Raw genomic sequence first — 11348 nt, 5'->3', positions numbered from 1 at the left:
TAACGGCTTAGATTTCTCTTAAAATAAATAAAGTAAAAACTCGCATGATATTTGATAATCGTTAGATAATCTAATAAACTTGACTAAATCATCATCTAACAATTTTTAACTATCAATTTTTCAACAAATATGCACGTGAGCTTTCACTAATAAATAATTATTCATGAAAATATTTGTTATAATATCGGCAGACATTGCCTTTAAAATTAAGTCCGTTTAAATTTCGGGCTAAACAGGCTGAGTTCTATTAACCAAAAAAAATGACAGGTTAAACGGACTAGCCTGCATACTAAACAGGTGGTCCGTTAATTTTTTTTATATATTTTTTTAAAAAGTAACATTTTTAGCCAATATTTTTTTCAATCCGACTTGGAAATTCGATCCATCAATTAAAAAAAATACAGTATATTTAAAAGTGATAATTTTTTGTCAAAATATTTTTTAAAAAATAAAATAAAAAGGTAAATAGACCAGCCTATTTAATCAGTTGGACTGACCATAAACGAGTCCGACTGAAAAATAATGACCTGCAAATAAAGCGAATTTAAACGGATCAATTTATTTAACCTATGGACCTAAATGGCCGGACCTAAATGGTCCAACCTGACCCATTTGACAGCCTATTATGAACTTACTCTTTTCATTTACACAAGTCAATAGAGTGTAACTAACTTTCTAACAGTGTATAACTACCATATGAGGTTAACAAATAACAAGCATGAGGGCTGAGGCAGTTATTACACCACAACCACAAGTCATAACTGTTTGATAAGCATATTCAACTAAGTACTAACTAATCAAATCAAAACCTTCGGAATTAACAAGAAACAAAATTGACCAAAACTCACTCAGCTTCAGTTTCTGAGCTACTCTATCCGTTCTTCTTCTGCCACATCTATGTGAAATTCTGAATTTTGAAGTGAACCAAAAAAAAAAAAAAGTAAGAAAAAGAAGCAGCATGTCAGAATCAAACGCACTAGCAAATGGCTTGGCCGGTGCTGGTGGCGGTATCATTGCTCAAATCATAACTTATCCTCTTCAAACGGTACCTCTTCTTCTTCTTCTTCTTCTTCTTCTTCTTCTTCTTCTTCTTCTTCTTCTTCTTCTTAATTTTATTTATTTATTTATTTATTTATTAGTATTCTAACCAATTTTCCATTGTAATTTGAAGGTAAACACGCGTCAGCAAACTGAGAGAACACTGAAGAGGAACAAGCAGAGTTTGCTTCTTCAGTCCTCCAATACAACCACTACTTCTGCTCCTGGCACTCTTCTTCAGATCCTTCATGTGTTAATTTAATTTAATTTAATTCTCCTCTTTTTATGTTGTTCTCTTTTATTTTCCCTATTTCGGATCATGTTTTAATTTGTTTATAAAATTTATGATTTTTTTTTTTTTTTTTGTCCTATTTTTATTTTGTTGACTTTTATTTTGCACTGATTGGAATAATGTTTTAATTTGATTATAAAATTTGTGTTTTTTTTTTGGTCAGGTAATTGGAAGTGAGGGCTGGGGTGGACTCTACAGTGGCCTTAAGCCTTCTCTGCTTGGAACTGCTGCTTCACAGGTTATCAATTTCAATGTTATTCAAGGTTTAGTTCTGTGATATGATGATTGTGTATTTTGTGTTGTTATTGTTAGGGTTTCATCTGAATTATGCTATTTCAAATGGTGTCAGGGAATATACTATTATTTCTATCAGATTTTCAAGAACAAGGCAGTGGCTATTGCAGCTGCTAGAAAACTTAAAGGCCATGGAGATGGTACTGTTGGAATGTTTGGTTGGCTTGTTGTTGCTGCTATTGCTGGGTGAACAATACTATCTCTACTTTTCTCTCATTTTGATTCTTTGATTTGTATTGTTATTTATATTGCTGTAATTGTCTCATTTTGCAGGTCCTTGAATGTGCTGCTAACAAACCCAATATGGGTTCTTGTGACTCGTATGCAGGTAGGCGCCACGCATTCAATACTGTATATTTTACTACAATTTTGAGTTTGTATGTCATTATGATTGCTTTTCATATTAAGATTTATAATCTAAGATTGGCATTCCTAGGTTATGTGGTATAGGGTGACTTAGAATTCTTAATAATGGTCATTGTCCAATTTCCATGATGCATTATATAAACAATGCAACCATGTTTTGGGTCCAATTTCGATGTGACATTTACTTATTGTTTGATTCTAGACACATACTCAAGCAGAAAGAAAAATCATGGAGGAAAAGAAAGAGGCCTTGAGGATGGCAGCTTCTGAAAGCAGCTTAGCAGGCTCAATATTACGAGAGAAATTGGCTGAACTTGATTCTAAGAAACCGCGGCCATATGGAACTATACATGCAGTTAGTCTCTGGATTCTTCTTGCACATTATACTTTTGATTATCACTTATGTTGTCACATTGGTCAGGGAATGATTCAGGACATACTTCAATTTTAGATTTGTCATTGTAGTATTGAAAGAAAAGTATATGCTATTTTAGAGTTGTCATATTTCTGGTCACATGAGATGTTTTCTCTTTTGATAATGCTGATTTTGTTTTGGATGAAAGGCTAATGAAGTGTATAGCGAAGCTGGTATTGTTGGATTTTGGAAGGGTGTCATCCCTGCACTTATTATGGTTAGCCTCATAATCTGTTACATTGATGTGTTAAGTTCATGAAGAAGATTTAGACATATAATCCTTTTTAAGAGTTGGAATTTGAATTACAGGTCTGCAATCCATCAATACAGTTTATGATTTATGAGAGCTCATTAAAGCGTCTAAGGGCGCGATCGTCTAAGAAGCAGGGTAATGTAACTGCATTGGAGGTATAGAGCACAGTTAGAAACCCCTTTTAATTTGTTTGATGGAAAATTACATTGATCTCTGTGATATTTGTTGAAATTCAATTTGACTCTTCTTTATTTCTAAACACATACATTCATCTCTCAAGGTCTTTCTCCTTGGAGCATTAGCAAAACTTGGAGCAACCGTTTCAACATATCCCTTACTGGTTGTCAAGGTAAAACCATATATATATATATATATATGAAGTGACTATTTTGCAGATCTAGTTCTCTTGTATATGCCTAATGAGTCTTATAACTTCATATTGCAGTCAAGGCTTCAAGCAAAACAGGAGATTGGTGCTAGTAACTCATTAAGATACTCAGGTTTGCTTTAGATAGATTCCATGAATATCAACTCTTCCTTTGGACTTTTTACATTGTTGTTTTATATAATGTTATTTTCCACAATACCACTTTAACCTTTCAATTTTTTTCTTTTGACCTTTTCTAATGTTACAAATGCAGGTACCTTTGATGCAATACTGAAAATGATCCGTTATGAAGGATTGCCTGGTTTTTATAAAGGGATGAGCACAAAGATAGTACAGAGTGTTTTTGCAGCTTCTGTTCTATTCATGATTAAGGAGGAGCTTGTTAAGGTTTTCATTTCATTGGCAGATAAGAGCAAAAAAGTTGTATCAAATTTAAGGAATTAACTTTCATTCCTCCTTAGAAGCTAAAGAAAGAAATGAGCAGATAAACTTTGCCATATGGAAGAAACTTCCTCTTCCCAATGCAGTTATAATGCTCACAGTCACAGCTTGTGGTGAAGCATAAAAGTAAGACTAACTTTGACAGCTTTGGAGAGCTAATGAAGCTGATATTTAGTCTCAAACGTGAATATTAAGAGCACCCTTTTTTTTTGTCAACCTTCATTTGTAATCATATATTTGCGGCACGTTGCAAACATTATAAAATTGTTGCGTGCTAGCATCACCATGTATTGCTATTGTTATGAATATGATTGAGGGATTTTATCTCTAATTATAGCTAATTGTTTTGTTCTTTACAAGAACTACTATATTAATGGCCACTGCCTACTAATTGACTTTTTTATAATAATAATAATAATAATAATAAAAATAAAAATTGAGCCTATCTAAGATCATAAGTATATTACATTAGAATTGAAAAGTCAAAGGTTTAACTCTTAGAATTAACAATTTTTTGTTACAGCATTTATGATGAAGAGAATTGTTGAAAAAAATTACACTAATTATCTTCTATATTCTTATCAGAGAAATTCTTGGAGTTAAGCCGTTTTTAATAATTTTAGTATTATTTGATTAGTATAAATAATTAAATATTAAATTTTTTTTCAACAAATATATTTTAATAATTTATGTGTGTAAATTCTAAAAAAAATAGGTAATAGCTTTACATATAAATTCAATTATATATTATTATATTAGTAAAAATAACTATTTTTATGTCTATCTTGTAAATTCTTATCTATAAAACTAAATGTGATTGGATAAACTTTTTTATATTAACTGTGTATTAAAATTAAATTTATTTCTAAATAGGGTTGTCGAGTAAAGAAAATAATGAAAGCCAATGAGTTATAATTCAAATGGTATAGTGACTATAGTCTCCCCATACTTAGCTAAGAGGTCGAAGATTCGAGTCTCCTTATTTTGGTAAAAAAAAAAATTCAAATGGGCCATTAAATGGAATTAGAACCATGATCCAAGTGCATGTTGGGCCCAACAGTATCGAACCGCGTTGAGTTGATCCAGGAGAAGCCAGCTCCTTGCTCCCATCTTCCCTCCAAATGGAACCATAACTGCCTAAGCTGCCACCGGTCGTGATCCGCCGTGCACTGCCGCACGACGTCTATTGTTGCCGCACCTTGAGATCCCCGAAGTCGCCGGTTCTGATTCGGTTGTCGCCGACGTATACGAGTGTGCTGGTGGTGTAATTGATGGAACAAACAGAGCGAAGAGAAGAAGCCTAAAAAGGTAAAAAAAAAAAAAAAAAACTCATTGATACTGATTCAGTTATTTATTTACAGTCTTTGGTAGATGTTGCCGGTGTCTGTAATTGTATTTATTGAGTAATGGTAAGTAATTAGTACAATATACATGATTTGTGGATTAAGCTTTAAATTGTAGTTACTGAATTTTTGTACGATGATTATGCCAAACTGTTAGGTTAGTTTTCTATCATGGTAAATGTGTAGTATATAATGAAGTGTGAATTATTGGATGCTGTTAAGAGGTTGCCTATACTCTGATTTTTGGTACTTCAATTTTCTGAACCTTTCTCAACCCCTAAGTTTTGCTGATTTGGTTCTCTGAAGTCTAGTTTGAGAGAGAATTGTGTTAGTTCTAGTTAGATATTTATATTTGTATGACTTTTGAAGAGTAGAGGGTGATTGAGTATGGATTTCTGAGTAAAACATATTCTTTTATCCTCTTTTCAGGCAGCATTAACATCTTGCCAACCCTGTCACCGGTGCTCCCATGGACCATCCAAAACCCACAATGGACTCTCCCAAACCTAAAAGCCAGAACCCTTTCTCATCCTCAGACACCCTGATAGGCGACAGGGCCATCACGTACCTCAAACGTCATCCCCATTGCCTCCCCACACTCTCCCCTCACTTCACTCCCAATGCTGCCTCCTATGCCCTCCTCACTCTCCAACACCACAAGCCCCACACCCTCCTCCTCAAGTTCCTCCAATGGGCTCGTCCCCACCCTTTCCTTACCCTCCCTTGCAAGTGTCTTGCTCTTCATCTTCTCACCCGGTTCAAGCTCTTCAACCATGCCCAATCCCTTGCTGAGGAAGTCATTTTATCCACTTCCCCAAACGACCCCACGGGATCCCTCGTTTTCCACCAGCTCAGGGACTCCTATCACTCCTGCAACTCCAGCTCTGCGGTCTTTGACTTGCTTGTTAAGTCTTACTCTCGTCTTAATTTAACTCACAAGGCAATGAACATTATTCATTTGGCAAAAGATCATGGGTTTATGCCTAGTGTGCTAGCGTACAACACAGTGCTTGATGCTATTATGAGGTTTAAGCTGTCTGTTAGCGATGCAGAGTATGTGTTGAGGGATATGAATCAAAATGGTGTGTCGCCAAATATATATACTTATAATGTTTTGATTAGGGGGTTTATTGTTGAAGGGAGGTTAGAGGAAGGGTTTGGTGTAATGCGTGAGATGGAGAGGAGTGGGTGTTTGCCAAATGTGGTTACTTTTAACACTCTGATAGATGGATGTTGTAAGGCGAGGAGGGTGGGGGAGGCTTTCGAGTTGTTGAGGGGGATGTCAAGGAAGGGCGTGGAAGCCAATCTGGTTTCATATAATGCTGTTATGAACGGATTGTGTCGTGAGGGGAGGATGAGTGAGACGAGGGAATTGCTTTCGGAGATGGAGAGGAGAGGCTTGGCACCAGATGAGGTGACTTATAATACGCTTGTTAATGGATACTGTAAAGAAGGGAATTTCCACCAGGCACTTGTTCTTCATGCCGAGATGGCAAGGAAGGGACTGTCTCCAAATGTTGTTACTTACACCACATTGATCAATAGTATGTGCAAGGCTAAGAATTTAGGCCGTGCGATGGAGTTTTTGAATCAGATGCGAGTTAGAGGGCTGAGCCCAAATGAGAGGACGTATACAACTATAATTGATGGCTTCTGCCAGCAGGGGTTGTTGAACGAGGCTTATAAGGTTTTGAGTGAAATGATTGTTAGTGGATTTTGGCCGTCAATTATAACCTACAATGCACTTGTCCATGGATATTGTGTTTTGGAGAGAATGGAAGAAGCCATGGGAGTGTTAAGGGGTATGGTTGAGAGGGGGTTGTCCCCAGATGTTGTGAGTTATAGCACAGTTATATCTGGATTCTGCCGAATTCTAGAGTTGGGAAAGGCATTCAAGTTGAAGCTTGAGATGGTTGAAAAGGGTGTGCTGCCTGATGCTGTCACATATTCGTCGCTTATTCAAGGTCTCTCTCAGCAGAGGAAATTGGGTGAAGCGTTTGATCTCTTCCAAGAAATGATGAACAGGGGTCTTCCACCCGATGAATGTACCTACACTAGTTTGATAAATGCTTATTGTGTGGAAGGGGAACTAGGTAAGGCTCTCCATTTGCATGATGAAATGATAAAGAAGGGGTTTCTGCCTGATGTAGTTACGTATAGTGTTCTTATTAATGGACTTAATAAAAAAGCTAGGACAAGAGAAGCAAAAAAGCTTCTTCTGAAGTTGTTTTCTGATGGATCTATACCAAATGATGTAACATACGATACTCTGATAAAAAACTGCAGTAATAATGAATTTAAGAGTGTGGTTGCTCTTGTCAAAGGATTCTGCATGAAGGGTTTAATGAAGGAAGCAGATCAAGTTGTTGAGACAATGCTTGAGAAGAATTATAAGCCCAATGAAGCAGTTTATAATTTATTGATACATGGACATTCTAGAGGTGGAAATGTTCATAAGGCGTACAATTTGTACAAGGAGATGGTGCGTCATGGTTTTGTTTCTCATACTGTAACGGTGATTGCTCTAGTTAAAGCTCTATCTGGAAAAGGGATGAATGATGAGGTGAGTCAGGTAATGCAAAACATATTGAGGAGCTGCAGGCTCAGTGAAGCCGAGGTAGCGAAAGTACTTCTTGAAATTAACTTCAAAGAAGGTAACATGGATGCTGCAATAAATGTCCTAGTTGACATGGCCAAGGATGGCCTGCTACCTGATGGTGGGAAGTTCACATATTCTCCAGCAACTACATAATATTTTTCGTTGTGTTGAACTTGTTGCATTGAAGTTTGAACCACCCCTTCATGCTAAATATCTAGCATGATTGTGCTTGAGGACTTGGAATGCAGGGACGGGTTCTTGTCAAGAATGAGATTTCAATTTGTCTCCCATATTGATCTGCTTTCTAAATTCCTAACGACAGGTATGTCTACAATAACAATAGGATGCAATAGGAATGATGAATCCATTTTATTTCCATTGCCATTCCTATTCTTTCATAGTATTTCCATAATACCAAATATGACAATTTTTTTTTAATTTCCTTTAGATTTCAAGTTCGAGGAGTTACTTTTTATGAAAGATATAAACGGTGTGGGAGTGCTGCTTAAATTGAGAAACTATCTCTGGACATGTAAGTTCATGTAAGACTATATAGTATTTACGATTTAGATTTGAGTGCTGTTAATGATTAAAGCAATAGATAAAGCTAAATGCAAAAGTTAGACTAATTGACAATGATTTGCATGAAATTACAACAGCAGACATTGATAATCTGCATGCTGGAATCTCCAGTAGGATGTAGAAGTTCAAAACTGCCAAGATTTTGAAGAAATGCGACGACTTGAGGAAACGGACTGAATCCTAGTAGCCGGGCACAGCATTATTGCCGGATGTCACTGAAATCTCTGGTACAAGTTCAGGGGATTCTAGCAGGGTTGCAGTCTTGTATGGCATTGCTAATGAATGGTAGTGATTTTTTAAGTGTTGAATTGACATTCATTATTCTTATTCAGAGAGTAGTGAGCTGTGCTACAAATTTGCAAATGTTATTAGTTGAATATTGTGATTTCCTGTTCAAGGATGCTGGAGTTCTTTTCTAACGTTTAAGAGTTATTTCAGAAAATTGAAGTCAATTCCAAATTCTAGAAAATGAAATTAAAATAAATCAACCAAAATATTTTACTTAAATATGGCGTTTTTCTTTTTTGTTGCATTTGTAGTCTCGGTAAAACACTTGTATTTTTTATCCAATAAATACCACATGAACTAAGTATCTGATAATATGATAGTGTAAATTACTGGATCAAAATTAAACTATTTCTTTATTCTGTTAATCATACTTCATTTAGGTTGACAAATAACGCTTTTAATTTTCAACAAAATAAGTTTCATAAGCACATGCCAGTGGAGCATAAAATACATGCAAGTTGTTCTGCAAACATGACGTATTAAGCTAATACAACCTTCTAATTGTATTTGACAATCTCATGATCACGCTAAAGTCGAAATAGATTTTCGTTGAATAAACACAATATACCAAAAACTGAAAGCAACCATTACCACATACAGTGTACTAATAATAACCTTGTGTAGTAAATGTAAATCTATATTGTCTATTCTTGTGTGTAAATTGAAACGCTCCTTCTCATCCATTTTTCAATCACCTTGTGGATGAAACGGAAACAACATGAATGAAATTAATGACATATATGCACCAATCTACTAACCTAGCTAATTTCAAACCAACTTGGATTGGTCGAGTATTAACTCTGTCTATTCCTCGCAGTAGACTCTTGAATGAAGTTCAGATCCGTCGATGTTCAAACTGAAGATTAACCTTTCATGATTCATGAACGTTCCATTGACATAACTCTTGAGCTAATGAGATGTAAATCAGAAGTTGCATTGAAGCTCAAGCACCCTAACAAACCGTGCTTGTAAGGCAGCATTGTTTTCTTCTTCAATTCCTCAGAGGCAGCCCGGTTCACCGTGTAATGCAACTCGTGAGCGGAAACTCTCCGTTTCGACACCGAACCGGAATTCTCCTCCGCCGTCGCCGTCGTCGCTGTGGATCGGAAGCTCAAGTTCCCGACGTCGTCATCTTCGTCGTAATGCGGCTTCGTTTTGGACAGAACCACGTACTTTCTGAACGCATCGTTGTCCTTATATCTTCCCTCTGATGCACTGCGAAACAGTAGAATATCCTTTATCCTCCATTTTCGGTATCGTTTTCTGAACCAAATCGATGACAAGAACGAAGATATCGCAGTTTCGGAGAATAAGGATGAAAGGCCTTTCTTCTCTTTTTTGCTATCATCACTCTGTTTTTGTTGCTGCGGTTGCGGTTGCGGTTGCGATTGCGATTGCGATTGCGGTTTTTCTTCTCTTAACCTTTCATGTGTTGCTACTTTTGGTATCGGTGGTGGATCAATGGAAGATGCGGTGTTAAGAGGGCGGATCATGCCGCGGTCGAAGAGCTCGTCGGCGGCGGAGAGGGAAGGTCTTTGGAGTTGGCCGCTGAATTCGAATTCGAAATCGAAATCATTTTGTTGTTGTTGTTGTTGCGGGGTTGAAGGTGCTGTGAAGAAAGGGGAGGAGCAGTTACTGTGGAAATTGAAGTCCATAGAGTGAATAGGAACTGCTATGGCAACTTCCATTTCAACTGCTTTTATTTATTATTTGTGTTTGATGAATCAATTCGCAATCGTATTTGAAGTTCAAACGTATATATATGGGTGGGTAACAGCGTAAGAAACTAAGAGTTGATGAGAATGAACCAGAGAATGAGCATGATGACAATGGACAAGGAAAAAAAGTAACCAAAAGGTGAAAGTGGAAAAAGGGAGATTTAGATTTTGGTGCAATGATGAGTTTTTTAATGTGCTTTTGGTTTGAAATAATTTGAAGCTTCCATCTAGGTAACAAACTGTTGGATATATATACTTTTTGTTTTTGATGTTTGAGTGGCAATGAGGTTTTTTCGAAATGTAAACTGTTAGATTGTTATTTTTAAATGTGAAACACAAGCCGTCTAATTAGAGAAGTAGAAGTTGGATCGTCCAGATTTGTTAGATGTACAGAGATCAGATTGTCTGATTTGTAGAGGTACACAAATCGGACCGTTTGATTTGTGTTAAAAAAATAAAAAAATTGAGATACAAAAATCGGACTCTTTAATTTATATACCTTCTACAATTTTAAAAAATACCAAAATTTACGATATTAAGATATATCACTACTTTTACCTCTATATAAAAAAAGAACCTATTTTTTAAGGGTAACAAATGATAAAATGATTGAGTTAAGATATTATGTTATTGATAGTCATAGAGCAATATAATGATATGATCTTCAATGTTTATACTTCATAGATTATCTCATATAAAAAAAATCCTTATATATTGTTCTATATACGTTGACTTTTTTATATAGATATTTTTTTTTTAAATAATCACCGTATTTATCATAGATCACACGGTGACTTAATTCCTTCTCTAAATTGTTTATAGATTCTAAATTAAATGTCAAAATTTTGTGGCGTGTAGGTGGCTCTTCTAGCTGTCAATGATTGTATGATTATCTTGCCGAATAAAAGTCTTTCTTCCTAGTAAAAAAATAATAATTAAGAAACATGTAAAATGATTAAAGTAGGTCAATGTTGCAAATTCATCCAAATCTACTCTTCTTTCGATGTTTGTTCATAATTTTCTCAATTGGTATTCAATCAACAAGAAGAAAGACTGTTAATCTTTTATATACCTCTGTAATTCACTTAGCGGTGTCCGCGGATCGGATCGAATCGGATATAGCCGAAAATTCGATCTGATCCGCACAATTTTCATCGGATCGGATATGATATCCGCACTTTTTAGTGTCGGATCCGATCCGATTCGATCCGTGCGGATCGGATCGAATATCGAATATCGGATATATCCGCATAATTAAACCTTCTCTTTTTAATCATATTTCTATGTAAAAGAATTCGATAAAAATATTTCTTTCATACTTTTAAACTTAT

The 11348-nt window shown here is 35.8% G+C and overlaps 2 protein-coding genes across 7 annotated transcripts; both read left to right on the top strand.

Moving 5' to 3' along the window:
• Nucleotides 735-3828, top strand: LOC107623732 (peroxisomal nicotinamide adenine dinucleotide carrier). Its single transcript, XM_016326091.2, has 11 exons — nt 735-1045; nt 1172-1288; nt 1494-1568; nt 1680-1810; nt 1898-1952; nt 2193-2345; nt 2554-2622; nt 2715-2813; nt 2939-3007; nt 3104-3158; nt 3300-3828. The coding sequence occupies exons 1-11, from the start codon at nt 959-961 to the stop codon at nt 3488-3490; spliced, it is 1101 nt and encodes a 366-aa protein (XP_016181577.1). The 5' UTR covers nt 735-958; the 3' UTR covers nt 3491-3828.
• On the top strand, nt 4538-8460 carry LOC107623929 (pentatricopeptide repeat-containing protein At5g39710). Of its 6 annotated transcripts, none has more exons than XM_016326332.2 (4): nt 4538-4795; nt 5260-7751; nt 7878-7961; nt 8089-8460. In XM_016326332.2, exon 2 carries the CDS (start codon nt 5300-5302, stop codon nt 7580-7582), a length of 2283 nt encoding a protein of 760 aa, XP_016181818.1. In that variant the 5' UTR covers nt 4538-4795; nt 5260-5299; the 3' UTR covers nt 7583-7751; nt 7878-7961; nt 8089-8460. The 6 variants fall into 6 exon arrangements, with proteins under 6 accessions (XP_016181818.1, XP_016181822.1, XP_016181819.1 ...); XM_016326336.2 differs by having other exon boundaries at nt 8123-8390; XM_016326333.2 differs by having other exon boundaries at nt 8092-8390.

This window comes from Arachis ipaensis, chromosome B10 (genome assembly GCF_000816755.2).
Source record: "Arachis ipaensis cultivar K30076 chromosome B10, Araip1.1, whole genome shotgun sequence".
NCBI classification, from domain to species: domain Eukaryota; kingdom Viridiplantae; phylum Streptophyta; class Magnoliopsida; order Fabales; family Fabaceae; genus Arachis; species Arachis ipaensis.
Note: the sequence above shows the minus strand (reverse complement) of the source record. Positions and strands in the feature narration are given on the sequence as shown.

Bases quoted from the DNA above. Each gene is read 5' to 3' on its own strand.
- LOC107623929 (XM_016326332.2), top strand. From the start codon at position 5,300: ATGGACCATCCAAAACCCACAATGGACTCTCCCAAACCTAAAAGCCAG.
- LOC107623732 (XM_016326091.2), top strand. From the start codon at position 959: ATGTCAGAATCAAACGCACTAGCAAATGGCTTGGCCGGTGCTGGTGGC. The intron at 2,346-2,553 runs GTTAGTCTCTGG...TTTGGATGAAAG, and splicing joins CATATGGAACTATACATGCA to GCTAATGAAGTGTATAGCGA. The intron at 3,159-3,299 runs GTTTGCTTTAGA...TTACAAATGCAG, and splicing joins TAACTCATTAAGATACTCAG to GTACCTTTGATGCAATACTG.